Below are 27,349 nucleotides of genomic sequence, written 5' to 3' on the forward strand. Positions count from 1 at the left end.
TCAAACTACCATTAAATATGGTGAGCAAAGTAAACACTTCTAGTAACAAATCTGTGTAGTAGTAACAAATCTAGTAACAAATCTGTGTAGGTGCAATATGGTTTAATATAATTGTTGTTTAACGGAATGGTTATATATTCTATACCAAAAACGGATAACATAGCAACTGATTAATGTGCAAATGCTACATGTTGTTAAATTCAGGAATTCCAATTGATTTCTTTTACAGCATAGGGGTTTTTTTTCTTCGAACAAAGTATGTTGAAAATGTAAAATATGTTGAAAATGTTTATCACTATAGGAATGAAATATGGGCAAACACTGCTTCAGAGGTTAGTCTACAGAACATGTAGGGGCAGAGCCTTTATAAAATAATACTGTCAGTGCAACAAGATACAGGGCTGGTGAACAGAGCAAGCATGTAGAGTCTAGTTTACAACAACAAGAGGATGTGTGTCCACCTCTCTCTTTTTGTAAGAGGCATAACTCGTTAGAGCAGGCAGCTAGGAACTTGAAAATTGGCCATTATCTTCAGAAGGACCATGGAAGTTGCAGTGCTAAAAGGAAAGGAATCAGAACATCCTGCCACAGATCAGCTCCAACATGTGTTTGCAACAGAAGTGACCAGGGCTTTTTTTCAGGGGAAACGCAGGGGAACGGAGTTCCGGAACCTCTTGAAAATGGTCACATGGCTGGTGGCCCCGCCCCCTGATCTCCAGACAGAGGGGAGTTTAGATTGCTCTCCACGCCACTGAGCGGCGTGGAGGGCAATCTAAATTCCCCTCTGTCTGGAGATCAGGGGGCGGGGCCACCAGCCATGTGACCATTTTCTCTGAGGGCAACCTACTGAGTTCCACCACCTATTTTCCCAGAAAAAAAAGCCCTGGAAGTGACAGTTTACACTCTAGAAGCCAGGAACGTGGAGGCAGCAGACTTGGAATGTGCAGTATATCCCCTCCTTTACAGAGCAACCTTTGCCAGTTAAGGCGTCTTCTTGAGTATGATGCTCTTTGGAATAATGTTCTAGAGGAAGCAACATTTTCTCCTAGCATTCTATGAGAAAAGTATGGCCGAACACCACTTTTAAGCTTAGCCCGCAGAGCATGCAGTGCTAGAAACCCTATACTACTATATTGCAAGTGTGACAAGCAAGTGGCAGTGTCTAGTACAAAGTAAAGTACAAGAATATTAACTAATACCTTGAATTGAGCCCAGATCTCCAGACCCAACCTGGAGGATGGCAACCCTCCTCAGGGCCAAAATACATGTCACATGTGATGTGAAATGGACGTGAAATGGAATACACGTTTGATTCATGGAGCCAGAAGAAGGGGCAAAAGGCATTCCCCATACACAGCCATTTCCACAGGTGAAAATGGTGCGAGGGGGAAGCCTGAAGCTCCTCCTCCCCTCTTGCAGGATTCGGAATGGTGCACAGAGGCAAAGAGGTTTTTAAAGAGTCGTGCCTACATGAACATGTGGCAGAGAGTAGAGTTGGGCATGCTGTTCCAACTCGTGACACATGTAACGTATATTTTGGTTCTGGGGGAATTCCATTTATTCTCTTGTTTCAGTTTGGTTCTGTTGGGTTTCTTCTTACATTTGGCAGTGTGCCTTTGGCCAGTGGTTGCATGCCCGTGTGTGTTGCTGCCTGAGGGCCAACCTGGAAATTTTCCCGCCATAGGAAACAATGGAAAGTGGCTCCTTGTTCAGGGTGCCCTTGAGTTTTGGGAGGACTTTCATTTGGTTCTGTTGGGATTTCTCTGGGTTGAGCTTGCATTTGAGAATGTGTTAAGGCAGGTTGTGTGTTTCTGCCTGCAAATGCTTGGAAATGTTCTCCATTTCCAAGCATTTGCATTTCTGCATAGGAAACAATGGAGAATAGTTGGAAGTGGTTCTTCAGGAGACCTGTGGTCCAATTTTCCTGAAACTTTGGTGTGTGTGGAAAGTCTTTCTTTCAGTCAGGAGTAGGTTTCCTGCAAATTTGGCAGAGTTTGCTTGAAAAATACCTCCTCCCAACCCCTGGATAGTTTTCCCCATAGGCTATAATGGCTGGATAAATCTGGGATTTTCTAATCTTGCTGAACCAGATCAGAGAATCTTTCCCAGATTTCAGGGATCCTGGATTTGATCCTGGATTTGATCCTGAACCTCATTTTACTTTCCCTTTATGAACCAGGAGGAGATTGGCTGATTATAGAATGAGGCATTCTGAAAAATGTAGAGAGTTCGGCAGTAATTAAAGTGGTCATAGTAAGAAAATTCTACTGAGCCTGCTTCATAGTCCAGGGACACACGGATGGTTGTTTCATTACAATGGTGAAGGCGGAGAGCATGGTTCCAATTGCTGGACAAGGGACATAGTACCTGATCTTTTCCAGAAGAGGTGAATGCATACCAAGTGTTATCAGCTGACTTCCCCACTGCCCAGATCTCTTTCTCAGGACACAAATTGGATACATCATACCCCCGACATAACTCTAGGGCTACCCCTACAGCCCAGAACTTTTTATACTTCACATTTACCACCCAAGACCACCTTCCTGAGTTTACTTTCTCCACTCCCATAACATAGGCCCAACAAGAACATTTGTTGTGATACTGGTAAAAATATTGATTGGATATCGTGTTAGAAACCTGCCTTGTTTTGCAATTCATAGACTGAACAAGTGTGGGAATTGCTCTTTTATTGTCAGTCGGTAGTTCTGCAAGAGAGAGAGAGAGAGAGAGATCAGTGTATGAACAGTTCAAAGGTGCCAGAGACAAAATCTTAATCAGCCTATTTTCAAGAGTTATGCAGCTGTGAGGGAAACAGGAGGAGGTTTTATGAGAACCTCTAGTATAGTATTGGAAAATTTCTTTCCCCTCTCAGCAGTGGGAGAGGTTTTGCCACAACTCTTGGGACGGACAGAAAAGCTTAGAGCCAAGCTAGAAGTGACGAATTACACTTGAATGGCAAGTGAAAGACGTGATCGAGTGGAGCGCAAGTGGAGTGCAAGTAAACAGGGAGGAATACACGTGAGTCTGTTCACTTGCCATTCAAGTGTAATTTGTCACTTCTAGTTTGGCCCCCATTCAGTGCTGGTGACTTCAAGTGTCTCTCTCTCTCCCTGCTGGACTCAGCTTAACAAAGGATCTGAGCACTTGCTTGGAATCCACATGCACACCAACAGAAGGCTATACAAGAACACACGGGAAATACACTGGCAAACCTATAGCAACCCAAAACTCCAACCGGTAGGTACAGTCACAGAGATTCACAAAGGTTCAATAGTCATTACAAAAAGTGCAAAATTTATGTAAAAGTGCAAAGTGCAATAAGTCAATTTATGTACAATAATTCATAAATATCCTATCCGTATCCTTGGGAGTGCAGTGAGTACATGGAGCAACAAGCATGCTGGTGACCAATGTCCCACCAGATAATTGCCCAGGAAGAAGACGCGAAACGGGAATTGGAAATCTTGCCCCGCATCTACCCGTCGGCTTTGGCCCCTTGGCTTTTACACCCCATACGGGACTGGTGGTCACTTACCTGAGTCATCTAGGTTCACCTTTGCTACGCTTGCCTGTACTCCTTCTTGCACTTTGTTGAAATGTCACTCATGTGAGCATTTAAATTGTTGTATTATTGTTGAATATGGATTGTGGATCCGGAACATCTTCTGTATAAATTCATGGTGTTTGAACTTTGCAAATATTTATGAATTATTGTACATAAATTGACTTATTGCACTTTGCACTTTTACATAAATTTTGCACTTTTTGTAATGACTATTGAACCTTTGTGAATCTCTGTGACTGTACCTACCGGTTGGAGTTTTGGGTCACCAACAGAAGGCAGCAAGCCAAGCTAAGCTGAGGGCCAAGCTACAAGTGACAAATGACACAGGTTGCACACTTGTCAGCTTTCCTCAAGTTTTGATGGGAAATGTAGGCATCCTGGTCTTGGCTCTCTGACTGCTGTCCAATGGACTTTTCAACTGTCACTTGTCCAACATTCCGCCAAGCTGCCTACATTTTCCATCTAAACTTGAGGGAAGCTGACAAGTGTCCAACCTGTGTCATTCATCACCTGTAGTTTGGCCCTGAGTCCTCTTGTGGTAGAAATCCAGGTGAGAACCTGACTAGAACCCTATATCAGGCCAAAAAGCTGCCTTAAGATGCATTTTGTGACAACAATGGTGGGGCAGGGCTTGCTCCATAGGGTTGACAAGGAGTAACTGCCCCAATTTCCTGGGGAGTAGAAATGTATGGAGTATGGCCAATGTCAGGGAGGTGTGCCCCATTAGTCCCGCCTTCATCAGTCCTAGTTGTAGGTCAATGGGATTCACAATGTGGAATACTACATTTAGGACCACTAACAAGGCAACTACATGTTAACAGATTTATGACACCTTGTTTCAACAGCTGGAAGGACAAGGCCTCTTCCTTCACAATATTTGTCTGAGGTCCAGTAAACACAGATTCTGGAGAAGGAAAGAATTAAGACAGAAAAGTTAATACTGCCTCGTGGATTTTAAGGATAACTTCAGGCATTTTGGAATGCTTAGAACAGTACCCATTTTATAATACTATTTAACCAGAATATTTGAGGTGGGAGGAAATCCAGGATTGACAGCACATAGTCCTGACTATACAGATACAGAGGCTTTCAAAGCTGTGGCAACAGTACAGGCACCAACACAAATGTATTTATGTATTAAAATATTCATATCTAACTCTTCCCTTTGGCTCAGGGCAGCTTATAAAAGAAAATTAAAATGTCAAACAATAAAAGCCACAATCATCCCAGCCCACTAAAACACAACAAATGAAGTGCAACCTATACTCTATTAAAAGCTCTGCTGAATATAACAGCCTCACGGTGCCCTCATGAATATTTCTAAGGACAGTGTCCCCGTCATCTCCTGAAAGAACCTGTTCTATAGAGTTGGCACAACCACACAAAAGTGCAGACCCTTGCTGATGTCATGCAGGTCACTTTAGAGGAACATCCTCTGTCCCGATACTGTTCCTGTCCTGGTACTTTTATCCTGCCCCCCCCCCGTCTCTCGCTCTCTCACACACACACACAACAAATTCTAGAAGCAAACAGAATCCCATATTTGATCTACTATAGATACAAGAAGTGAGCAAACAAGAGGAGGAGTGAAGGAGAGGAACCATACGTTTTACAACAACTGTTTTTATTAGTACATTTATAGGTAAACTGACCCTGGCAATCCTAAGTGTGAACGAACATCTCAACTGCAACATATTGATTGGATTAGATCCGTTAAATAATAAAATCAAAAAGAGTCCAGTAGCACCTTTAAGGCTAACCAATTTTATTGTAGCATAAGCTTTTGAGAATCAAGTTCTCTTCGTCAGATGCATGTTACAGAGACTGTAATATAATATAATATAATATAATATAATATAATATAATATAATATAATATAATATAATATAATATAATATAATATAATATAATATAATATAATATAATATAATATAATATAATACTGTAATACAGAGACTGTACATAATAAAACCACTTTAATAAGTTCACACATTAGTTTTTTCTTACCTTTGAACTTCTTCATCACGGTGCCCAGAAAATTATTTATTTCAGAGAATTTTTTAATTTGTTCCTTTAATTCAAGAGGGAAAACTTCTACATTCACAAACTTCTGCTCGTTGCACCTAGGGAGAAGCAACTGAAGGTATTTGTTATCTGTCCATTTGTTAGTCTGCTAGCTGGGTAGAGGATACAATGGAAAAACACTGGAACAGAAGAGAACCTACCGCTTGGGCTAGGCTGGTTAGATAAGGAAATGGAACGGAGGCAGAAATCAAATGAAAAGTGAAATTTTGGATTCAATGTGAAATAAATTTACTGGCTTCAGCTTCTATTGCTCAGCATGTATGAAATACCCACAGGTCAATGAGATCTAGAGCTCTCCCTAGTCCAATTAACTCCCCTTGATTCATGGTTGTTGTGGATTTTCCAGGCTGTATAGCCGTGGACTTGGCCTCTTACAGGATGACTCAGCCCAATTCCACCCCTCCTGAGTAGATATAAATGACCTGCCAACATCTTTTCCACACTGTGACACTGAGAGATCTCTGTCTTTTGCTGCTACACCTCTGAAGATGCCAGCCACAGCTGCTGGCGAAACGTCAGGAACTACAATGCCAAGACCACGGCTATACAGCCCGGAAAATCCACAACAACCATTGTTCTCTGGCTGTGAAAGCCTTCGACAATATATTCCCCTTGACTCAGTTTGGATTAGACTGTGTTAATACATTTTTTTTAAGTTTTTTTTTTATCCAGTGTTCCCAAATATGCACCATTATGGAGTATGTCATGGGATCCAAACACATCCCCTGTAACCAGTCTTCATTATATGCCTCCTTGGGCATAGTCACAGTTCTCTGGAGCTCTCTCAGCCCCACCTACCTCACAGGGTTTAGTGTTGTGGGGTAATAATAACACTTTGTAAACCGCTCTGAGTGGGCATTAAGTTGTCCTGAAGGGCGGTATATAAATCGAATGTTGTTATTATTATTATTCCTTCCTTCCCCCACAAATCCTTGAATCTTGCCCCATTTCTCCTTCTCCCCAACCTGCTCCTCACAACATATCCACTAATGTGATGACCACAATAGATCAAAGTCTCTGTTCCTCCACAGCATACTAGGCTCATCATGAGTCCTTGGCCATGGAGTTTACAGGGCATCTGATGTTTATATAAACTATTCAGATGTCCTAGAAAACAACATTTCCCAGAATCCCTGGCACTTGGGATGCTTCTATTTCAGCACTTCATGCACCAGTAGAGAAATGCAATTATTTGTATTCATTTTCATTTCAAGACCAAGGTTCATTTGCATCCCTTCACTTTCACTATTATGTTCTCCCCCCACCCCGAGCAATGATTTTGCAGCATCTGCTGCAACTGCAGCATAGCTAGCCCAGTGTGTAGTTAGCCAGCCTGCCTGTCAACAGGCAAGCAGAAGATCTCTTTCTCTCCCTCCCACCATTCATCAGAGCTAAGCTACAAGTGACGCCTGACACTGGTTGGACACTTGTCAGCTTCCCTCAAGTTTTGATGGGAAATGTAGGCATCCTGGTCTTGCATCTGTAATGGAGAGCCAAGCTGTAAAACCAGGACGCCTACATTTCCCATCAAAACTTGAGGGAAGCTGACAAGTGTCCAATCTGTGTAAGGCGTCACTTGTAGCTTGGCTCTATTATATCCTACCTCTTTCCACAGTGTCTGAGCTACATGATACGTTTATGAGTTTATCTCCAGGGTCATTACTTGGACCAGAGTCTCCTGTCAGCCCCAAGAATGTTACATTTAAAGGGCTTGAAGCTGATTTTTGCTAACAAGGGGCAGCATGGGTTGACGATGGGGCTCTTGCTCCTGCCACCTTTTTCTTGAGCCTGTGAGTGCTCTGATGATTCCACATGCAGTTCCAAAGTTATGTATCTTCCCCAAAGATGTTCTTTAAGCTCAAGAAAAAGGCAGGGGTGGGGAACAGGAGCTCCTTTCCCCACCTACACCAGCCTATGTCAGCAAAATCAACTTCTGTGGCTTTTATTGAAACATTCTTGGTGCGTATGTGTTCCTCGGATCAACTTGTAAACAAACTTATTGTGTAGCTTAACTCTGAGGAATTGTGAGGATAACCTTTGGGAAATACAGCCCTGATGATGTCGAATGAGGTCAGGCATCTTGAGGACTGAAAAGTGCACCTTTTGGCAGTCTGGCTTCCTGCTGGGGTAGACATTGCTGCCGCTTGACACCTGATGTTGAATTTGTCCATTTGGCAAAATACCAAAACTCACAGAATTCGAAGTCTTAGTGAGTGAAGACGTTTTTGCTTCATCTGGTGTTCCTCTTAGTGATTCCCCTCTTCCTGCCTTATGTTTTAGTTGTTGTATATGTGTACATGTACGTGTACGTATACGTATATGTATATGCAGGGCTTTTTTTCTGAGAAAAGAGGTGGTGGAACTCAGTAGGTTGCCCTAGGAGAAAATGGTCACATGACTGGTGGCCCCACCCCGCTGAGCAGCGCGGAGGGCAATCTAAACTCCTCTCTGTCTGGAGATCAGGGGGCGGGACCACCAGCCATGTGACCATTTTCAAAAGGTTCTGGAACTCTGTTCCACCGTGTTCCAGCTGAAAAAAAGGTCTGTGTATATGTATATGTATATGTATATGTATATGTATATGTATATGTATATGTATATGTATATGTATATGTATATGTATATGTATATGTATATGTATATGTATATAATTTAATTGTGTATATAATTTAATTGTGTATATAATTTAGCTTGGTTTTAATTTTTTATTGATATGTTTTTGTTTGGTTTTAATGATTTTAAAAATGTGTTTTTATTATGTTTTTTAAAGCTATTGGTTGTCTTGGTGGCCCTGCTGAGGGAAAAAAGTCGCAATATAAATGTTGTAAATAAATCGATAATATCTATGGTATTGGCTACATTTTCTGGAACACTAGGTTTAAAAAACTCAAAGTTTCCCTGCCTGGCCTTGGAGAGGAAAGTCAATCACATACAAGCCTCCTTTTCCAGGTTAGTAAAGCCACATACCTTTGCAAGATGCTTCTGATGTCCTACAGGGAACAGAGAGAAACAGAAGAATGAATTATGCAACATTCCCTTCAGTCCCCTCACATGCACCCCTTCGTTGTACTTGGTGGGAATATACTCTAGTGACATTGTCCAGATACTGTAGATCAGCATTGATCCATTCACCTTAGTGAAGCTCCACTTTTTCACATCACTCGGGAGACTGGGAGCTTGCCTTTCTTTTTTTAATTAAATATATGCTTTCATTTGTTTTTTCATATTTAATATCTCTGAACAGGGCCGATTCCAGACGGCCCTCCCCATCCCGAAACGTCACATGTCGTCGCACGGAAAACGCGAAATATCGCGTTTTCCACACGACGACGTGCAACGTTTCGGGATGGGGAGGGCCGTCTGGAATCGGCCCTTGTTTTATTTACTGCTGTCTTCTATTTTTACTTTTATGGTTCTAATGTTTAAATGTTTGGGGGAAACTAATTGTTATTTTATGTATGAAATTTATTAACTGCTACAGGAACCTACTGGCTAAGACTGACGTGATATAAATGTATTTAAATAAAGAAATGAACTGAATGTCAATGTCCAGTTCTGTAAATATTAGGCCACTACTAAAACCCACTTTTCTTTCTCAAGAAAACCTAGCCCGGAAACTAAGCAAATTTATCTCTGAAAGCACCTGAAATTTCATTAACCACTGGCAAATTTACACAGTACTTTTATTCAAGGAAACGTCAGCACGAGATAAAAAAAAATCCAGGTATTTTTTCTATATGTGTCTATCAAAAACTAAAATAAAAGGGATATGCCGAGCATCTGATGAAGAGAGATTTAGCTCATGAAAGCTTATGCTGAAATTCTTTTTGAGGTGTCATGAAGAGACATCTGTCTATTTTACTGTGATGGACTAACACTGCTACTCTTTGGGGATTATATCTATAGAAAAGACCCTGTTGTTGTCAAAGGAGCTCCCTAGGGAGACATTATAAGGGAAATTTTATAAGTACTAGCTGCAATGTGTTCTGTAGCATGCCAGAAAGCAAATGAATTAGCCCTCCCCCGTTACAAGCCTCCCTATGTTTGTATATATAGAGAAAAGTCTACTGAAGGGAAGAGGAAGGCAGTTTCTAAGTATAGCAGGAAATTATCCTCCTTCTGCATTTTGGCCTCACCTCATCCATGGTGGCCCCACACAAGACAAGACACTCCTCATCCCTACTGGAGCTCCTTTGTGCAAGATGAGAGACTCCTTATCTTTCTTGGGAATGCCCCCCTGAATGTAATGGGAGAGACCCTGGGCAAGTTCACCCATAGCCCCTGCAACCCCCGCAGTTCTCCGTCCCTTGGGGACCCTGGCAGGGAGGCGGCATGGCCCTTTTCTTGGGCTGTTTTGCATTCCCAGTCCCCCCCTGTACAGTAGAGTTCATTTATACTAACAACATGGATCATCAGCGCAACCTTTATACTACAGAGGGTCTCATGGCACTCCAGTCTGCATAGGGAATGCCAGGGATTCTTCACTTCCCAAAGACCTTTTCTCTAAAATATTACCAAGCAACCAAGTTTTAAGAATTGTAGCTTTGACAATCATGATCCTTGATACTCTTGTAGGGTTTGAAGGATCCAGTTGCCAAATGCTCTGGGTGGAGGGAATCCTTGCTTTGAGAACAACCTGGACTGTTCCAGGTAACACCCACCTGCAGGAATTCACTTGCTGGCTGCTTCTGTTTTGCCTCCATTTCCTTGATAAGGAGGTCTACAGCAGAAATGTCCTTACGAAGTCTGGCAATGTGGGCATTCCTCCAGTCTTTAACCTGCTCATCCAGAGCTTTTAGTTCAGCTAGCCGGCCATGCTCTTCTTCTTCCAGAAACTTGTGAAGTTGTTTAAACTCAGCCGTAATTTTCTGTCTCTCTTTTTCTGTCTGCTTCTGCAATAAGAAAGTAAGTGGGTGGAGGAGGGAGGAAGATGCTTCCCTAACCAGTGACAAGAGACTTTGGATCCAGTAGAAAAGAGCAAGAGTCCAGTAGCACCTGTAAGATTATTAAAATCTGTTCATATTATGAACAGAAGGGGTAGGCTTAGTATTTCTTCATGATTTATCAAAGCAGGAAAAGGATGCTTCCTTCCCCCTTATATGCATGGTAATAGTATGTTCATGTGGAACAGCAGTTAATTGCATTTTAAACACTATTCAGGCAGTAGGTTGTTGTTATTATTATTTAATTGGTAATCCCATTGTAAATGCTACTTTGACCACAGTTGGGATTAAGCTTCGTGTTACATGACAAATGGCGTAACCTTTTTTTAAAATTCAGCAAAATGAAACCCCAGCACAACCTCAATTTGCCACTGCTTTTGTGCTAGGTACAAGTACAAAGGTAAACTGAAATAGACTACTTATTGATTTATTTAACTAATGATTTATTGTGGCATGAAGTTTTTGTGAATTACAGCCCACTTCATCAGAAGAAGTGTATCCTATATTGATAGACATGTGTGTGAATGCAAATATAAAACTACCAAATTAGACACATGATTATATACAGTAATATTGAGAGGCACAGACTGTATAAATTCTTCAGGAATCAGCCTCAAACATAGTGAAAACACTATGGCTGTTTCCACACTACTCACCTTCATCCAGAACGCTGCGGAATATTGGGAAAAAACACAGATCACGGAACGCTATCTTCCACGGATTTTTCGTGACGTTCCGCAGCATTCTGGATGAAAGTGAGTAGTGTGGAAACAGCCTACGTTTTGGCTGATTCTAAAGGATCAGCCATGCTGAGACCCCATTGCTTCCAGTTTGAAGTAACATCATCAGAAGCCTCATAGAGCACATACATGCTTCATGAACACACACATGCACATGCGCACACAAACACGAGAAGCAACCTTCTCCTGGCCCCTGGTTTCAAGGTAAGGGGACCTGGCTATACTGCCCCAGCTGCTCTGTTGTTAAAACCTCCCCTGGTTGTGGTCCCCTCCAGTGGCAATATAGATATAACTGATGTAATCCTGGGGGTAAAGTGTAGATGACTGGGGAAGGCAACGGCAAACCACCCCGTAACAATGGTTGTTGGGGGTTTTCCGGGCTGTATTGCCGTGGTCTTGGCATTGTAGTTCCTGATGTTTCGCCAGCAGCTGTGGCTGGCATCTTCAGAGGTGTAGCACCAAAAGACAGAGATCTCTCAGTGTCATGAGAGATCTCTGTCTTTTTGTGCTACACCTCTGAAGATGCCAGCCACAGCTGCTGGCGAAACGTCAGGAACTACAATGCCAAGACCACGGCAATACAGCCCGGAAAACCCCCAACAACCATCGTTCTCCAGCCGTGAAAGCCTTCGACAATACATCACCCCGTAACAAGTTTGCCAAGAAAATGTTGTGATGCAACGTCCCACATGGATCAGTAATGACTCAGTGCTGGCACAGGGGACCACCTTTACTTTTTTAAAGTACCTACCAAGAGATCCCGGCCTTCAGTCTCCCCACTTTGTTGCGAAGACAACATGTTTCCTCTTTCTTTCTTCAGAATTGTTAACAAAGTCTGAAGCTTACCCTGTAAAAATAACTGGGTTAGTAATGGCTATATTAGCTTTGCCAGACCTAGCCTGGCAACTGGCAAAAGATGGAGGAGGTAGGGACTTCCATTGAGACAGTGATCAGCACCCCCAGCACAATGGCATCACATGTAGCATGACCCAGAAGTGATATCATGCCATGGTGACACTGTAGCATCCACCCAGAACTCTATGGTTTAGCCATAGAGCTTTGGGTAAATGCTGCAGTGTCACCCAGTATTATGATATCAGTTCTGGGTCATGCCAGAAGCAATGTCATCATGCCAGGGAAGCTGATCATGCCCCCAATTTTGCCCCCAATATCTCTCCCTGGCTCTCTGAGCAGCAGTGGGCAACAGGTGCTGGGGTGTGTGAGATCCTCCAACTCTTTCAGAAAACTGGAGAAGGTAGTATTTGCTTAATGGTCCAAGACCAGAAGGGATCTTGGAGGAAGGGGGCGCTTTCATTCTTCCTGTCTCTCTGTACACCACCATCCCATGTAAAAGCACAATAGAATCCCACAATCCCATTTTCCTCTAGGACTGCAGTATTTTGCAGTTTGGACCATAAAAGTATACAGTATACTATTTAGCCATATGCTCACATTGGTAAAGAAATTGACAGCAATGCAAGTGGGAGAAAACTAAGATGGCTTTGCTTCAAGTTAGTCCAGGTATACCCTGTGGTCCCTTCATCCTGCTCAAACTGGATAGCTTTAATTCCAGGATAACTTTTCCAAAGTAGTTGGATGGTATGAGGCCCATTCTGTCAGGCCTGGCTAGGGGATTCTCTCAGACTCTCCACTTCCATCCAAGACGGATGTATGAGTTAAAGGTCTTTATTAGATAATACTCCCTAGTAGTGCAGAGTAATTGCCTGGAATGCCAAAGCCAAATCTTCCCTGAGAGGTCATACCTCCAGTCCCCTCCCCCAGCCCAAACAAGAGTCAGTTGAAGTTTTACGAAAGTCTTGAAAGAGATACGGAGCTGAAATTCCCAAGGTCTGTTCCTGTGCCACTCCAGCAGCAATGATAACACCACTCGGCCCAAGCAAAGCGTAGCCACAATAAAGTGAAGGAGGAAAGCTGCCCTACTACCCATCCCCCCAGTAGAAATGCATTCACAGATATGGCAGGCAGGCTTGCCTGCCTGACACATTCCACTGCAAGCACTGGTTTGAATCTTTTCCCCAACAATCCCCTTCTGAATCCATTTAACAACTAAGGTCATCAAGTGCCTCACTTCTGATGGGGCCCTCGGTTCAGGAAGTCCACTCAGCTACATCTTATGCATGCTGATTTTCAGTGGCTTTGCTCATACTTTGGAACAGCCTGCCAAATATAGTATGAAAGCTCCTGTACTCTTTTCCTCCCATAAAAGATGCAAAGCAGAATTATTTCAACATGCCTTAAGAGGAAATAACTATAGTTGCAGTGTTGACTTGATATCTTTTAATTCATGTGTTTAATTATGTTTTTATTGTGCTATGTTCATATGCGACTATGTTCATATTTTGTAAGCCTTGGATGCTGCAGAAAGGATGGATACAAACATTGTAAACAAACAAATGCAATATGAAGCAGTGGGAGAGCTCTGACTATTTCTTGAAGATTTCACTGTTTACAAGAGTTGGACCTGTAAATAGCTATAGACACTGAAGGCAACGTTAGCAGAAATTCATGTCTCTGGACAAATGGAGTTCTGAATTTTAAACACTGCTCTAAGAAAACCAATAGCTGTTTTAGGATGAACTGATGTTAATGAAATATTTTTGTGAGCAATCTGCCGCCAAATTTTTTATTACTGTGCTATGAATCCAGCATTGCTTTTGTGATACGTAGAATAATTTACAGCAATGAATCTATAAACTACTCTCCAAGAAGGAACCAAAATGAATCCTCCTCTCTTCCTGCTGTGGTTTCCTACCTTATACTCTTCAACAGCCTCCTCTTTAGGAATGACTTTGTGTTCATGGTGCTCCTTTGATTTGTCACACACCACACAGATGGGGACTTCATCGTCTCGACAGAAGAGTTTCAGAGGTTCCTGGTGCTGCTCGCAAACTGTCCCCCAGGCTTCTGCCTCTTTGGCCATCTGAAGGCTGAATTTCTTGGCTATCTCTACAATCGTCACCAGTTGCCGGACCGGCCTGAAATTCCTTTGCTGAACAGTTTTTCTACATTGAGGGCAGGGAACATTTCTGTTATACTCCCTCCAGCATCGAGTGATACAAGCTTGGCAAAAAATGTGACCACAATCTATGATCACTGGATCTTTGAAGTATTCCAGGCAAATGGAACAAGTTGTTTCCTCACAGAGCCCTTGGACTGGATTCTCATCTGCCATGTCTGCTGTCTCCCTGAACAACACAACTAGCCTTAGTTTCGTTTCTTGGTAATCAGACACTGTGAGTGGGTGTTTCCTCTTGTCTGCAGTGCTGACACAGCAGCAGCAGCAGCATGGCTAAAACTGCAATGAGCCTGAACAGTTAGTAAGAGACAAGGGGAGAAAGTTCCCCCCCCCAAAGCACACGTGAAAGAGAAAGTTTAACTCAGTCCCAAGCAGAAGGGGAAAAGGATTTAGGCAAATTTGATTAACCCTGCCCTGCTCTCCCAGCAATTGATTTAAATGTCATTGGTATTTGGTTGCAAGTTAGCTCCAAAAATCTCAATAGCTCAGCGCATCTGCTGTCATGTGCCAAGTGCAGTTGAAACTCCATTCAGATGTTCAATTTCTATCTACGGAATGATCTTCCCTGGTGAGTCACTCTGACAAATCATTTACAACCAAGATTGAAACCCCCAACAACCAAGATTGAAATGTTTTATTTTAGTTATTTTAAACCCCAGGATTTAAATTTACACACACACAAACAATGCAAAACAGTGCTTGGAGAAAACAAAAATGCCTCTGCTAAACCACCAACCCCCTACGGTTGCCAGCTCCAGGTTGGTAAATTCCTGGAGCTTTGGGAGATAGAGACTGCAGAGGGCAGAGTTTGGGGAAGGGGTGTAATGTCATGGGGTCAATCCTCCAAAGCAGCCATTTTCTCTAAGGGAACTGATCTCTGTAGTCTGGAGATCAGATGTAATTCTGGGAGATCTCCTGCCATAGCCTGGAGACTGGCAACCCTATGGCCCAGCTCTGGATTTTGCTCATCAGATGAATTTTCCAGGTGTGTTCCTTTACAATAATCCTGAGGACTAGGAATCATATATACACCAATGATGCAGGAGAGTGCTGGGTGAAAACAAAAACCAACCTAAACAACTCCTCCCCACCAGGCCTGTACCAGCTCTGGATTTCACAAGTCATACTAAAGATCAGAGGGATTTCTGAATTTTCCCCAAAAGTAGTATGCTAACATGCAGCATTGCTTATCATATATTGTTACTCAAAACCTGAGGACAGCACATGTAGATGTCCCCATAAGTGAGCATCCCAAGAGTCTAGTAATCATTTGGAACTGTGTATAAACTGGCTTGCCCTGGCCCTGGCCCCAAAGGAGTTGGAAAGAAAGATATCTCTAATAAGGAATAGTAGATTTTATTGACTCAAGACCAATCCTAAGTGGAGGGGTGGTGGAAAGTGCATAGGAAGAAGACTAAGGTTTAGTGGGTACAACTTGCACTTACATGGGCGTAACCTTCCCTTCCACCAATGGGCGGGGAGGTGTGCTACTGTGGGCAGGCCACCACTCGTGGCCATGCTGGGCAGCTGTACGAACATGTGAGGCACAAGTCCCTGCACTAGCACCAGCACTGGAGAGGGTGGAGTGGGGGGCAGGCCGCAAGTTAGTCAGCTTCTTAAGCTTCCCCAGGCCTGGAAGTGCACCCTGAAGTGTTAGAAAGTTACGCCATGAAAAAAGCGGGCATAGCCCATAGGCGCTCTTTGAATGGGAAAACTCGGCCCACTTTCCCAGTGCAAAGCCCTGCCCCCATGGCCCAAATGGAGCATTGGATGGTGACAACTGGTTGGACCAATCCATGTGTGCTTCCAGGGTGGGAAAGCCCCCCTGCCCGTGCCCAGTCATCTGGCCACACACTCTACAAAACCTCGGCTGCGCCACTCATAAACTCAGGTAAGTGGGTGGCGGCCAGAGGGTCTGGCCAACAGCCTCCTTCTGCAGGGACTTTGTGCAAGAGGTGGGAGAGTGGGTACTCAAGGTGGTGGGCCATGAGTGCACTGGGGGGACGTAGCGTGAAAACTGGGAGAACTTTGCACTCGCTCAAGGGAAGAAGGGCAAAGTCTAGAACGTCTGACTAACTAACAATAACCACCCAGGTCCCCTTGCAGGTTATCTGACTCTGGAGTTCCAGCTCAGTAAGGAACGAGGGAGCATTGACAGGTAAGAAGGAGCTGGGGCGATGGCTAACCCAGCTCGCTGATTTGTGCTAGCTGCCCCCGTCACCTGAACTCGCCTGACTGCCAGCCTCTTCAGGTGAGGCTTGGCGGGGCGACGGGGCAGTGGAGGAAGCCCCTGCCTGCCATAGAGGCAGTTGCCCAGAAAACTACTCATGACACAGCCAATAGGGGTCGGCTACCCATGTGGGTGCTCTGATCAGATACCCTTAGCTGGGGCCCCTCCCGGCAGAGGAGGAAGTGCAGCCAGTAGTCGGGTTGACTAGATGTTCGTAATACCCTGTTGCTGGAAGATGCTCAGCCACTTGACTTTCTCTCTCATGGGATAAGATCATCCCAAGGCAGAGCGCTATCTCGCCAGAGTGTCATGCATCATGTGGTTGCAAGCTGCACCTGTGGAGATGCCACCACAGCACTCAACCAATGGAAACCTTCCCAAATATTGCAGATTCAGCTTGGCCTCAGCCTTGCACTGGTCTGGGTCACATGCAATACGTGTCTGTTTTCCTTGCATGCAGATCACCACTCGTCCAGGAGACCAAGGAGCATGGCTGTCTGAGCCCCCCATAAGCCTCGGCGAATGCCATTCAGGTCCTGCCCAGGGAGCAGTTTACCAAGGCAGCCGGCAGCTCGGCCACATTGGCAGGAAATACTTCCAGAAGACACCTCTACACCTTTTCCAGTTTAATAAAATATGAGTTGAAAAACTAGAAACTGCTGTCTGTTCGCTCACTTCCTTGACATTGACAGTAGCTGCTGCCACCACCATCTCCCCATCGGGACTTCTCACACATCCCCACAATTTTTTCCTGGCTTGGGGCTGGGGTCAATGGGGTGAGCTCTGCTGCCAGGAGGAGCAGGTGTCAAGTGGCACCCTGTCCAGCTTCCCTGCCCACTTCCCTCCCCTCAAAGTAAGTTCAGGCAGCGGGGTGGGAATTGAAGTGTGGCCCATGAATGTCTGGCAGGGCAGGGAGGAGGCTCCACTGAGGACGTTCATTCTCTGACAGATTGAGCTGCTGATGTCTGATAGGCAGAGGAGAAGGCGGAAATTACTGCTGGGAGGTGGGGGATGTGGAGCAACATCTTGGGATCTCCAGGGCTCCTCTGGGAGGATGGACCACCCTCCATTTCACTGTTTGCAGAAGCAGGGATGTATTTGGGAAATCTGGCATGGGGAGGGGATAAATGGCACCCCCTGGAGCAGTTTCTCTGCTCCTGCAGGCTGTCAGTCCACTGGGGGGCATCACCCCTGGCCCGGGACGTGGCTCTTGAGGTCCAACCTGTGTTCTTGCATCGTTGTGATGCAGTAATGTGTTCAAATGGTATCGCTGCAAGTCTGTGGGTGCTTTGCACTCCCTTCTGGCCTCTTGCGTGGTTTCCAATGGGCATTCCTGTCACTCATTGAAGAACCCTCCCCCCCCCCCCCACGTGCCTCTCTGGATCCTAGGGCCTGCTCCCAAGTGCTGCAGGCTTTCTAGTTCCTTTTTTCAGGGAGGAGAAAACTGTTTCTCACGGTAGCGGTGTTGGGGGGGATTTGCAGGTGCACTGAGCTGTGGCCCCTGCCTGGCCCTCATCAGAAATGGGAGCTGGACAGGAGAGACGGTCGGTGTTTGATCCGGATCTTCACTGTCACTTCTACCCCCCTCCCCACCAGGGATGTCTGCTCCCTGACCCGGGGGGGGGCTGTTGGTGGGCAGCGGGGATCATGGCATCCCCACTGGCTGTGCCACCACTTGCCCCTCACCTGCCTGTAAGGGGAGTGGTGTGGCCGTTGGCTGGTGTGAGTGGGGTTGCCAGGGGAGTGGTGGACACTCTTGGCAGTGGCCATGGACACCGGTGGAAGTCTCCTGCAAAAGTCCATAGGGAGTGACGGAGCAGAACAACATTTACGTCAATGCGCAAGCAGCAACGCTGCCACACGGCTTAGGACTGAGCTGCCCAAAGAGGATAGATCAAAGAAGGAAAGTAAATACATGCATGAATCCGTGGCAGTTTGTAAATGCAATAATGAAAATCTTAATCCTTGAATTATTATTCCCTTGTTTTACAGTAGTGTTCTACCCTCATCTGATTCCCATGGGGGGCAGGTGGTTTTGTGAGTGTACTGAGTCCTGGAAGGGACCAAGAGAAAGGAGTCGCTGAGATATGAGACACAGAGGCAGAGAAAAGCAAACACATAGGAAGCCATTGATGGGGAAAAGAAATAGATTTGCCAGGTCCACTTACCTTCCTGGCAGCAGGAGTGGACCCGCATTTACTTTTAGAATATACTCCAGTGATGTCATCATGCAGGCCCTGGGGAACTTTACTCTGAGTTCATTTGGGCCCCTAAAATTCCCTTTGTTTTAGGGGAGTCCTGTGATAACTTCAAGCTTCCAATGTGATTGTGGTCACATTTTTTGCCAAGCTTGTATCACTCGATGCTGGAGGGAGTCTAACAGAAATGTTCCCTGCCCTCCGCAAAGGAATTTCAGGCCAGTTTTTAATACACTAAAATTCCTTCATGGGGGTCACTTCTATGTAGAGTTTTGTATTAATCCCATGTATAGAAATCACAATACAGGCATGTAATTTGCTGTATGTAGATAACTTTGGAAGCTGTTGTTAACTTCTTCCCTCTATAGGCTGCAGCAGGCATAGGATATCGAAAAACAAAGTGTGTTCTCCCAGAATGTTTTGTTCATCTGCAAATACATGTGCGAGTTATCAATTTAAACTCAAAAAATTAATCAAGTAAGATTTCTAGAATAATTGTTTTATTTGTATGTAAATGTAGATTTTTATGAATTAAAATTCCAACAATTCTTCAATTAAGATACCTTGAACATAGTCCAAAGATTTCAGCCCCTTTTAAAAGCAGTTACCATTTCATAAACAGTGATCAGTGGTTAGAAAAAATATTCTAGCTTTAAGCAGCTGCATAACCAAATAAAGAAGGCAGACTCCAAATAAGAATGACATACAGCAAAAGAAATATGAAGTAGAATACAAACACAAAATAAGAGGGCAATGTAAAATACAAGAATGTTGGATTCAGCATGTCCCGCCCTGAACATGCCCTCCATTTGCTTCATCCTAGAGAAAAAGGTGATTTTCCAGTTAAGGTAGATGTTGAGAGCTCTATCTTCTGTGAGATGGCAGTGAAACGTAGGGTTCCTGCTGTTGTCAGAATTTGTTGGTGGGTCGGAACCAGGCCTTTTCTGGCTCATGTTAGAAATAGGGAGCCAGCTATAGTTTGAAAAAAAAAGAATAAGAAAGAAAGAAATCTTCCGAAGACTCTCCCTCCCTCACTGCAGAATAAAGTTGCATTTCCTGGGAAGGTCTCACCCTCTGCACAGGAAACAGATAAGGCCATAAAAGTTAATTGTTTGAGACCTCTTTAAGGGTCCTCTGGCCTTCTACATATAAATCACCAAAAGGGTAAACAACAAACAGCTTATCTTTACGAAAACAAGGTGTCTAAAATCCTTTAAGGGTCCTCTGGCCTTCTACATATAAATCACCAAAAGGGTAAACAACAAACAGCTTATCTTTACGAAAACAAGGTGTCTAAAATCCTCAGCCAGTGAAGTGTGAACATTCCTGTGTAATTTACAATGTAGTCAAATACATATCAAAGATGCAGTCTATCACAGAGGTAAAGGATGTGTAGACCTGTGTTTACATGAAGGACTTTCGACGGAACTGTCTTTCAAGAACAAAGACAATGTGATTGATTAAGATGTTAATGAGGCAAGTCTTTGATATTTCCCTATAAAAGAGGGATGGAACAAGAACTCGGGACCCTTCACTTGCCAACACGCAAAGGCTAGTGCTAGTCTTTGTGGCTGTGCGATGGGGGGGGGGTCCCAGAGCTCTGGAATGGGGGGAGGGTAAGTTTTCTTTTCTGTAGTTATCTTATAATGTTGTTGTATCTTGCATGCTAACTTGTATTCTGTATCTATCTCTATAATGCTCTAGTGGTCAGTGAGCTGGGCCCATATCTGGTGCCTTGCCCAACTGTTTTTTGTTTTGTTTTGCCTGTATGAATAAAAACTTCCAGTTTGGCTTAAAGACCTTCCTGCTGCTGGCATATTATTCTTAGCAGAGACATCAGTTTAGTACTAGGGAAGGATCAAGTGAGGTTGCACTCTTTACATGCCTATGGTAAGAGGCAAACCCAAGCAGCTGGTGGACTAGTCCCTGGTTGCAGAGCAACAATTTCCACAACACCTGCTTTTGAACCTGGCAAACTATGCATATTCTAGTCGTTCATCACATCAGTGGGGCATCGAGGGTCTTACTGGTTCTGCATTTTTTAATTATAGGACTGGGAAAATGACTCACTGTTGCCTAATAGCCATACCTCCCTATAATGGCAAAAAAAAAGATGAGGGAAGGGGTTCCTGCATACTTGGGGAACACCCTCCCCAAGTTTGCAGGAAAATCGGGCCTTGAAAATGAAGCCAAGATCTCCCTGCTTAAAGCCACGCAAAATGGCCAGAAATCCAAAGCTGTGCAGGTGCTGTGTCCACAGGCTCCCATGGAACTCTGGCAGCAAAGAGATCCAGCCTCAAAAGATGAGAGTCCTCAGGTGCCACGTCTTCTGAGCCCAATTCTTCCTTTGCTGGGTGTGTCTTGGCTACAGTTGCTTCCGGCTGGGCTCATCTTTGCCTTGGCCATCCAGCACAACTCTGTCCATCGGTTTGTGATTTCTGTGGCTGCCTGCTTCACTCCTGTCACCCCAACTGTCTTCCAACTATGCCTGTTAGGTCTGGCTGCTAGGCAGAAGTTGACTTCTCAGCCCTCTGGCATCACCAGCTCTCACTTCCATCATGACTGTTATACAGATGGGCAAGGCATGTGTGATAGAGGGCTGATGGGGTCTCTCTGCCTGGGGAGAGGAGGAGGTCACAGTGCCATGTCACTTCTTCTCTAGTCACTTTCACATCTGGTTGTGTGGCTGGAGCTGCAGCAGATCCACCTAACTCCGATGGTTACACCATCTCAGCATTAGTTGTAGCCCACACATGATGAGAGCTGCCTCTGACTCTCAGGCCTTGCAAGGAAGGTCATTGATTTATAGAATGGAATAGTAGGCAGGAGAGATGAACCCTTCCCCACCCATACTCCCCCCTATTTCTTCTCCTAAGACTTTTTCAACCTAGAAGTGATTCCTCCCAGAATGGGAGAAAAACCATCTGGGGATAAACATTTTCAGGGAGAAACACACAGATGGGGGAAGGATTCCAGTCCTGCTGTTCTACTGCAGACCAACACAGTTAGGCACCTCAGTTATCCCCTTTCCTGCATAACTATGCTATGCATTAAATACCCACCCTCCAGTTTATCGGTATTCAGCAGAAAGGGTTGGGTCATGCTGCTGTCACATTTAGTTATACTCCGAATGGCGACCTCATCTCACTTTGCCACACACAACCAGGAGGAGATTTGCTGCCCACAGAATGAGGCATTCTGAAAGGCATAGATGACAGTGTTGTTGTTGTTATCAGAAATTGTTACTGAGCCTTGTTCATAGTTCAGGGACACACAGATGGCCGTTGCATTAAAATAGCCAATTTGTTGAGCCTGCCTGTAATTGCTGGACCAGGGACATGGTACTTGATCTCTTCCAGAAGAGGTGAATGCGTACCAGACGTTATTAGACTTCCCCACAACCCACATCTCTTTCTCAAAGAGAAAACAAGAGACATCAGTCCCCCGACAAGACTCCTTGGCTACCCCCACAGCCCAGAACCTTTCCTCCTCATTCTCTACCACCCACGAATAGCTTCCTGAGTTTATTCTCTCCACTCCCATAACAGAGGACCAACAATAAAATTGGTTGGGATACTGGGCAGAGTATCCGTAACTGCTGCCATAAAAATTCTGCCCTGTTTGGCAAAGTGATGATAGAACTAGCGTGGGAATTCTCCGTTCTTCACTTTCAGTCAAATTTTCTGCAACATAGAATAATGGATCAGCATATTGAAGTTTTGAATCTACCACAGAAACACAGAATCTGCTACAACCTGTTCCAATATTTGTGCAGCTCTACAGCAGGCATGAGAAGGATACATGAGGGCCACAAATGTTATAGTTTTTTTTAAAAAATGATCCAGGTTCCCGGCCCCAACTCATGTTCCTTGCAGCTTCTTTTAAAAAAGGAGAGCCCAAACGGTCTCAGAACAGCATTGCTAGGAAAGGAAGGGCTCCTGTGTCACCGAGCAGCCCCGCCCCTCCCTCCAGAGGCCAGCCACGAACTGGGTCTGAGTTCTACACTAAAAGACTGCAGTGCCTGTGTTCCTCTAATACACGTGTCAGTTTCATATCTGATGCTGCAACAGACTGACAGTTCTTGGACAATTGCTCTCAAAACTCTTACGTGGCACTGCCCTGCTCAAGCTTATATCTGGACTCTCCTGTGTGATGCTGCCCTGTTGCCAACCATGGACTGTGTCTTAAACGCTGCTCCCTTGCTTGCCATGAGAGCTTGCCTCACTCTGGGCTCCAGCTACGCTGCCAGCAGCCAGATGCCAGCCAGAGGAAACCTTCTGCGAGGGTGGCCAGGCGCTCCCTGGCCAGCTCCTGCCGGGAGCCTCCCATGGGCTGATTGTCCTCACTGCCAGACAATCTGCTGGTAAGCCCTAGCCAACAGCCAAGAAGCCGAGGGGAACAGCCTGCTTTGGGAAGCCATTGCGAAGGAGCGAGCAGATCACGTACGCTGCAAGAGAATCCCACTCTCCTCCGCATTTCTTAACACCTATCCTGAATGGAGATTGATCATCAGTCAGCCAGGGCAATCAACAAGCGCACATCAAAGCAACCTTTGCACTCCGGACTTGAAGGCACCAGGATGGGCGCTGGGAACGAGCAAACGGCCCGGTTCCCCTTCCTCCTCCCCTCCCCTCTCCCCAAAAGTGTCATTTATAAATTAATCAGACTTCAAACATGGTCCAATCAAGGCAGTCCCGATGGGCTCAATTTCTTTGATTTAAGTCGTGAGAACCACTGACAGGGGCGCCAGCCCCTGGGTGCTTTGAAAGTATATAAGCTAGCCCCTCAAACCTGAGGGTGCGCGCGCGCCAGCCCCATCCCACTTCCTTGCTGTCTCTCCGTGATTCCAGTGCGGGCGCTGGATCATGTCACGTCCATATCTCTGACATGCCTACTGCTTGTGAGTATGCCCTTTGTCATCGTGGGGTTCCTGCTCAGGTCTCTAATGTTCATACTCTGTATTTCTTAGATCTTGTATGTAATCTTGGATGTGTGTGTAATTTCAGGCATATGTCACATTATTAGAAAATACACGTTATTGACTGAACATCTGTAGTCTGCCTCTTTGTCACGGGGATTTCTGAAAATGGACCTTGGTATAGCTGGCTAGATCCGCGCTGTTTTAGTTCTGGACTGCTAAGCTAACTCCCCCATCCTATTAATAGAGCAGTTCCAGTAACAGATTAATGGTGGAGAATGCGTGGGCAGCCCGGTTTGTCTGAATCCAGATGAGTCGACACATTTGTTTTCGGCAAACTGACGTAGAGGAAAACTTTTCGGAACTCCGTGCAAAGAGAGCAACCTAGCTTAGGGAATTAAATGTGTGAATGCGTTTGGCTCTAGCGAGCATCTATATGCGTGGGTTGGCTTGTCCCCTTTTCCTCCTTCAGCCAGTTACGGACAGATTGCCTTATTTTAACTGTGGGCAAGAAACTCTGTGCTGGTGAAGTTCCCTGGCCACTTCCCGGGCCACCTAAACGCGTCTATGTGGGTGGGATTACAGAAGTAGGCTCCAGTTTTCATAAGCAACACATATAAAACTCTCTCCCGTCCCCCTTCCCTCCTCAGCCCGTCCAAATCCCCGCTCCCCCCCAGCACTTAGACTTCAACCTCCTCTCCGGAGGAAACGTGAAGAGGTTGATAGTTCGTTTGTTTAACTTGCTTTGGGAATCTACAGCTAGGTTCCTGAAGCACTGTGCTTGAGTTTTAAGTAAGACTCTCGGGCACTTCTTGCTTGGGAGTAAAGAAAGTTTACTCCTGAGCGTTTTTTTTTGCTTGGGGACTCACAGAAACAGTCCTTGAGCCCTTTTGTTTGCGGCAAGCAGCCGCCCCGTGCGCGCTTTGGTCTTTTGGTCTTGGCTTGGAGACAGCTTTAACAGTCTGTCTCTGGGCAGTAGGCCTGGGGATCTTTTGAGTTCTTGGGTTTAGAGAACCTGGGAGCGCCTTTTTCCTGGTCTCGTGGCTTGTAACCGAGCCTACACGAGAATAGGAGTTGAAAGCAAGGAAACCCTCACCCCCTTTGGAAACCCTTTTAAAAGTCCTTGAGGACTAAGAGGAGAGGAGCTCCGAAAAAAATAAGTCCCTGGAGAGGACGGTGTAATCCTGTGTATGCCCCTTTAAGAATCCTTGAGGACTTGTAAAAGCCCCTGGAGAGGACTGGCTTAAAGGACCCCCCCATGGGCATTGCATCAGTGTGCAAAATAAAAATAAAAATAAAATAATAATAATAAAAATGTACCGTACTAACACCAGAGTACCCCACTTGGAGAAGTGGGTGGTAAAGAAAGGAAAACACCCTTGGGAATCCTGTCCAAATAGCTAGAGATGCTTTCCAGGATTTTTGTGGAAAGGAGAAACCCAATTCGGAGGAGGAAGACAGGCTCTTCCAAGCCGGGAGAAATGCTAACCTCCCCAGATCAGCCCTCAAAGTAAGCATCCCTTGCCAGCCAGCAGACACCCCCCCCCCCCACTCCGCTGCTGAGCTTGGACAGAAAACAGTTTCCCCTCTAGAGCTGAACATCTAATGGATTGTAGAATTCCTTGAAGAAACTCAGACACCCTAGATTTTATAATATCTAGTGCAAAAGGTAAAAGAAAGAAAGAAAGAATTTTGTGTAAGGAAGCTTGTATTTGTGTGCATGAGGAATGGTAGGAAGTGACTTCTTGCCACCCGGCAGGGATAGCAGCTGCAATCTGTTCCCCCTGTTTATGTGTGGGTGTGCAAATTGTGTGTAAGAAGGGCCCCTTGCTTCTCAAGGGACTCTGAGCATCTTCAGGAGGATTGTTTTTTGTGGGCATTTCCAGGCTGGGTGGTGGTCTGGCAGACAGCGCAGGACAGTCTGTAACCTGGTGTTAACCCTTGGTACCGGGAAACAGCAGGAGCAGATGTGGCTGGGTTCTGTGTGCGAGACATACACCATACTTGAGTTATGGTCCAATTTACTCCCTCCACTCTCAACTTCTGACTAGTTCAGGGGCCGGGGAAGTTGCTCGGTGTGTTAGTGGTTGAATTTGTAGGTTGAATTTGATTGCGGATAGGTGAAACAGTCCTTCTGCTAAGAATTCATCCTGGCCCCCTCTTTCGCTAGGTCCCCCAGCAAGGGAACTCAGACCTAGTGGATGCAGGCAAAAGGCTTATTTGTTGTGTTGTCTAGGACTGATTTTTCTGGTAAAACTCTGATTTGGAATGTTAAAATGACACCTGAGATAGGATAAATGTGTTGTGGATAGGGGTGTGCAAGCCAAAAATTTTCGGCTATAGCCGAAAGTAGAAAGCCGAAAGAAGATTCTCTATCGTTAAAGCCGAAAGCCGAAACAAGAATCTCTTTCGGCTTTCGGCTTTCGGGATTCTTTCGGCATTATTTCGGCATTATTTCGGCTTTTTTCTAAGGGAAAATGCCTCCGTCTTCCAGGACGCCTGGAGGAGGCATTTTCCCACCGAATAAGCCCAAAATTGGTGGGGACCTTCCTCTAACCCTTCTCTAACAACCACCCAAGTTTCAGACAGATTGGACTTTGGGGGGCCATGTAATGGCCCCCCAAAGCAGGTCCCCCCATCCTCCCATAAGAAAGCGAAGGAGCAGCATATTGTTAGCATGCTGCTGCTAATCTTTCTTCATTATTTCCTATGGGGAAAAAATGAAGAGGCAGGCTTCCTTTGCCAGGGGTGGCATTTTGCATGCAAAATGCCCCCTTACCCTCAGGGGCCCTTCTCCCACCCCTCCTCCCACCCCCCACCAAGGCTCAGCCTGCTCCCACTTGGGGGGGCCATTTCATGGCCTCCCCAAGTAGGTGCTCTAATCTCTACCACTGACAGCTGGGGGAGGCTTGTGTTGCCAGGGGTGGCATTTTGCATGCAAAATGCCCCCCAACCCTCTGGGGCCCTTCTCCCACCCCTCCTCCCACCCCCCACCAAGGCTCAGACTGCTCCCACTTGGGGGGGGGCATTTCATGGCCTCCCCAAGTAGGTGCTCTTTTCTCTACCACTGACAGCTGGGGAAGGCTTGTCTTGCCAGGGGTGGCATTTTGCATGCAAAATGCCCCCCAGCCCTCTGGGGCCCTTCTCCCACCCTTCCTCCCACCCCCACCAAGGCTCAGCCTGCTCCCACTTGGGGGGGGCATTTCATGGCCTCCCCAAGTAGGTCCTCTCAGCCCCTAAAGTCCACCCCTTACAGCCCCACACAAACCCAATTCCCCCCCAGCTGCCACACACAGACCCAAATCCCCACATTAGCCCCTCACAGACCCAAATCCACCCCCACCTGCCCCACACCCATAACCCCAGGAACAGGCTGGCAAAGGCCAGCCCTCTCCCTTTGTTCCCTATGCTGGGAACTTCTAAACTCTCTTTCCCTGGGCAATTCTGCACAGCCCAGGGGTGCCACAATGGTGGGCACACTTCTGAGTGCCAGCTGGTCCCTGTGAAAGAGCACCTGAACCACAGACACCCTCCCTCAAATTCCCCCACCACCTACAGAGATGGCTGGCCAGCCAGCCCCATTGTTCCCTATGATGGGAACCAACTGCACAACAAAGAATAAAACAAGAACAA

At 45.5% G+C, this 27,349-nt stretch overlaps 1 protein-coding gene and 1 long non-coding RNA gene across 2 annotated transcripts; one reads left to right on the forward strand and one right to left on the reverse strand.

Moving 5' to 3' along the window:
• Positions 1–816: 816 nt before the first annotated feature.
• On the reverse strand, positions 817–14,629 carry LOC129328865 (zinc finger protein RFP-like). Its single transcript, XM_054978176.1, has 7 exons — positions 14,107–14,629; positions 12,085–12,180; positions 10,312–10,542; positions 8,618–8,640; positions 5,573–5,688; positions 4,398–4,469; positions 817–2,705 (listed from the first exon to the last, which is right to left on the reverse strand). Exons 1-7 carry the CDS (start codon positions 14,524–14,526, stop codon positions 2,158–2,160), a joined length of 1,506 nt encoding a protein of 501 aa, XP_054834151.1. The 5' UTR covers positions 14,527–14,629; the 3' UTR covers positions 817–2,157.
• Positions 14,630–14,799: 170 nt separating this feature from the next.
• LOC129328874 (uncharacterized) lies at positions 14,800–17,199 on the forward strand. The gene is made up of 3 exons (XR_008596901.1): positions 14,800–14,938; positions 16,477–16,528; positions 17,061–17,199. It is a non-coding gene; the product is annotated as an uncharacterized LOC129328874 (long non-coding RNA).
• Positions 17,200–27,349: the final 10,150 nt, after the last annotated feature.

This window comes from Eublepharis macularius, chromosome 4 (genome assembly GCF_028583425.1).
Source record: "Eublepharis macularius isolate TG4126 chromosome 4, MPM_Emac_v1.0, whole genome shotgun sequence".
Classification (NCBI taxonomy): Eukaryota; Metazoa; Chordata; class Lepidosauria; order Squamata; family Eublepharidae; genus Eublepharis; species Eublepharis macularius.

What these genes read in the sequence shown, in the direction of transcription:
- LOC129328865 (XM_054978176.1), bottom strand. Translation starts at nt 14,526, where the DNA reads ATGGCAGATGAGAATCCAGTCCAAGGGCTCTGTGAGGAAACAACTTGT. An exon ending in AGGCTGTTGAAGAGTATAAG is followed by an intron (nt 12,181 to 14,106) that starts GTAGGAAACCAC and finishes TTATTTTTACAG; the next exon opens with GGTAAGCTTCAGACTTTGTT. An exon ending in ATCAGAAGCATCTTGCAAAG is followed by an intron (nt 5,689 to 8,617) that starts GTATGTGGCTTT and finishes GCTTCTCCCTAG; the next exon opens with GTGCAACGAGCAGAAGTTTG.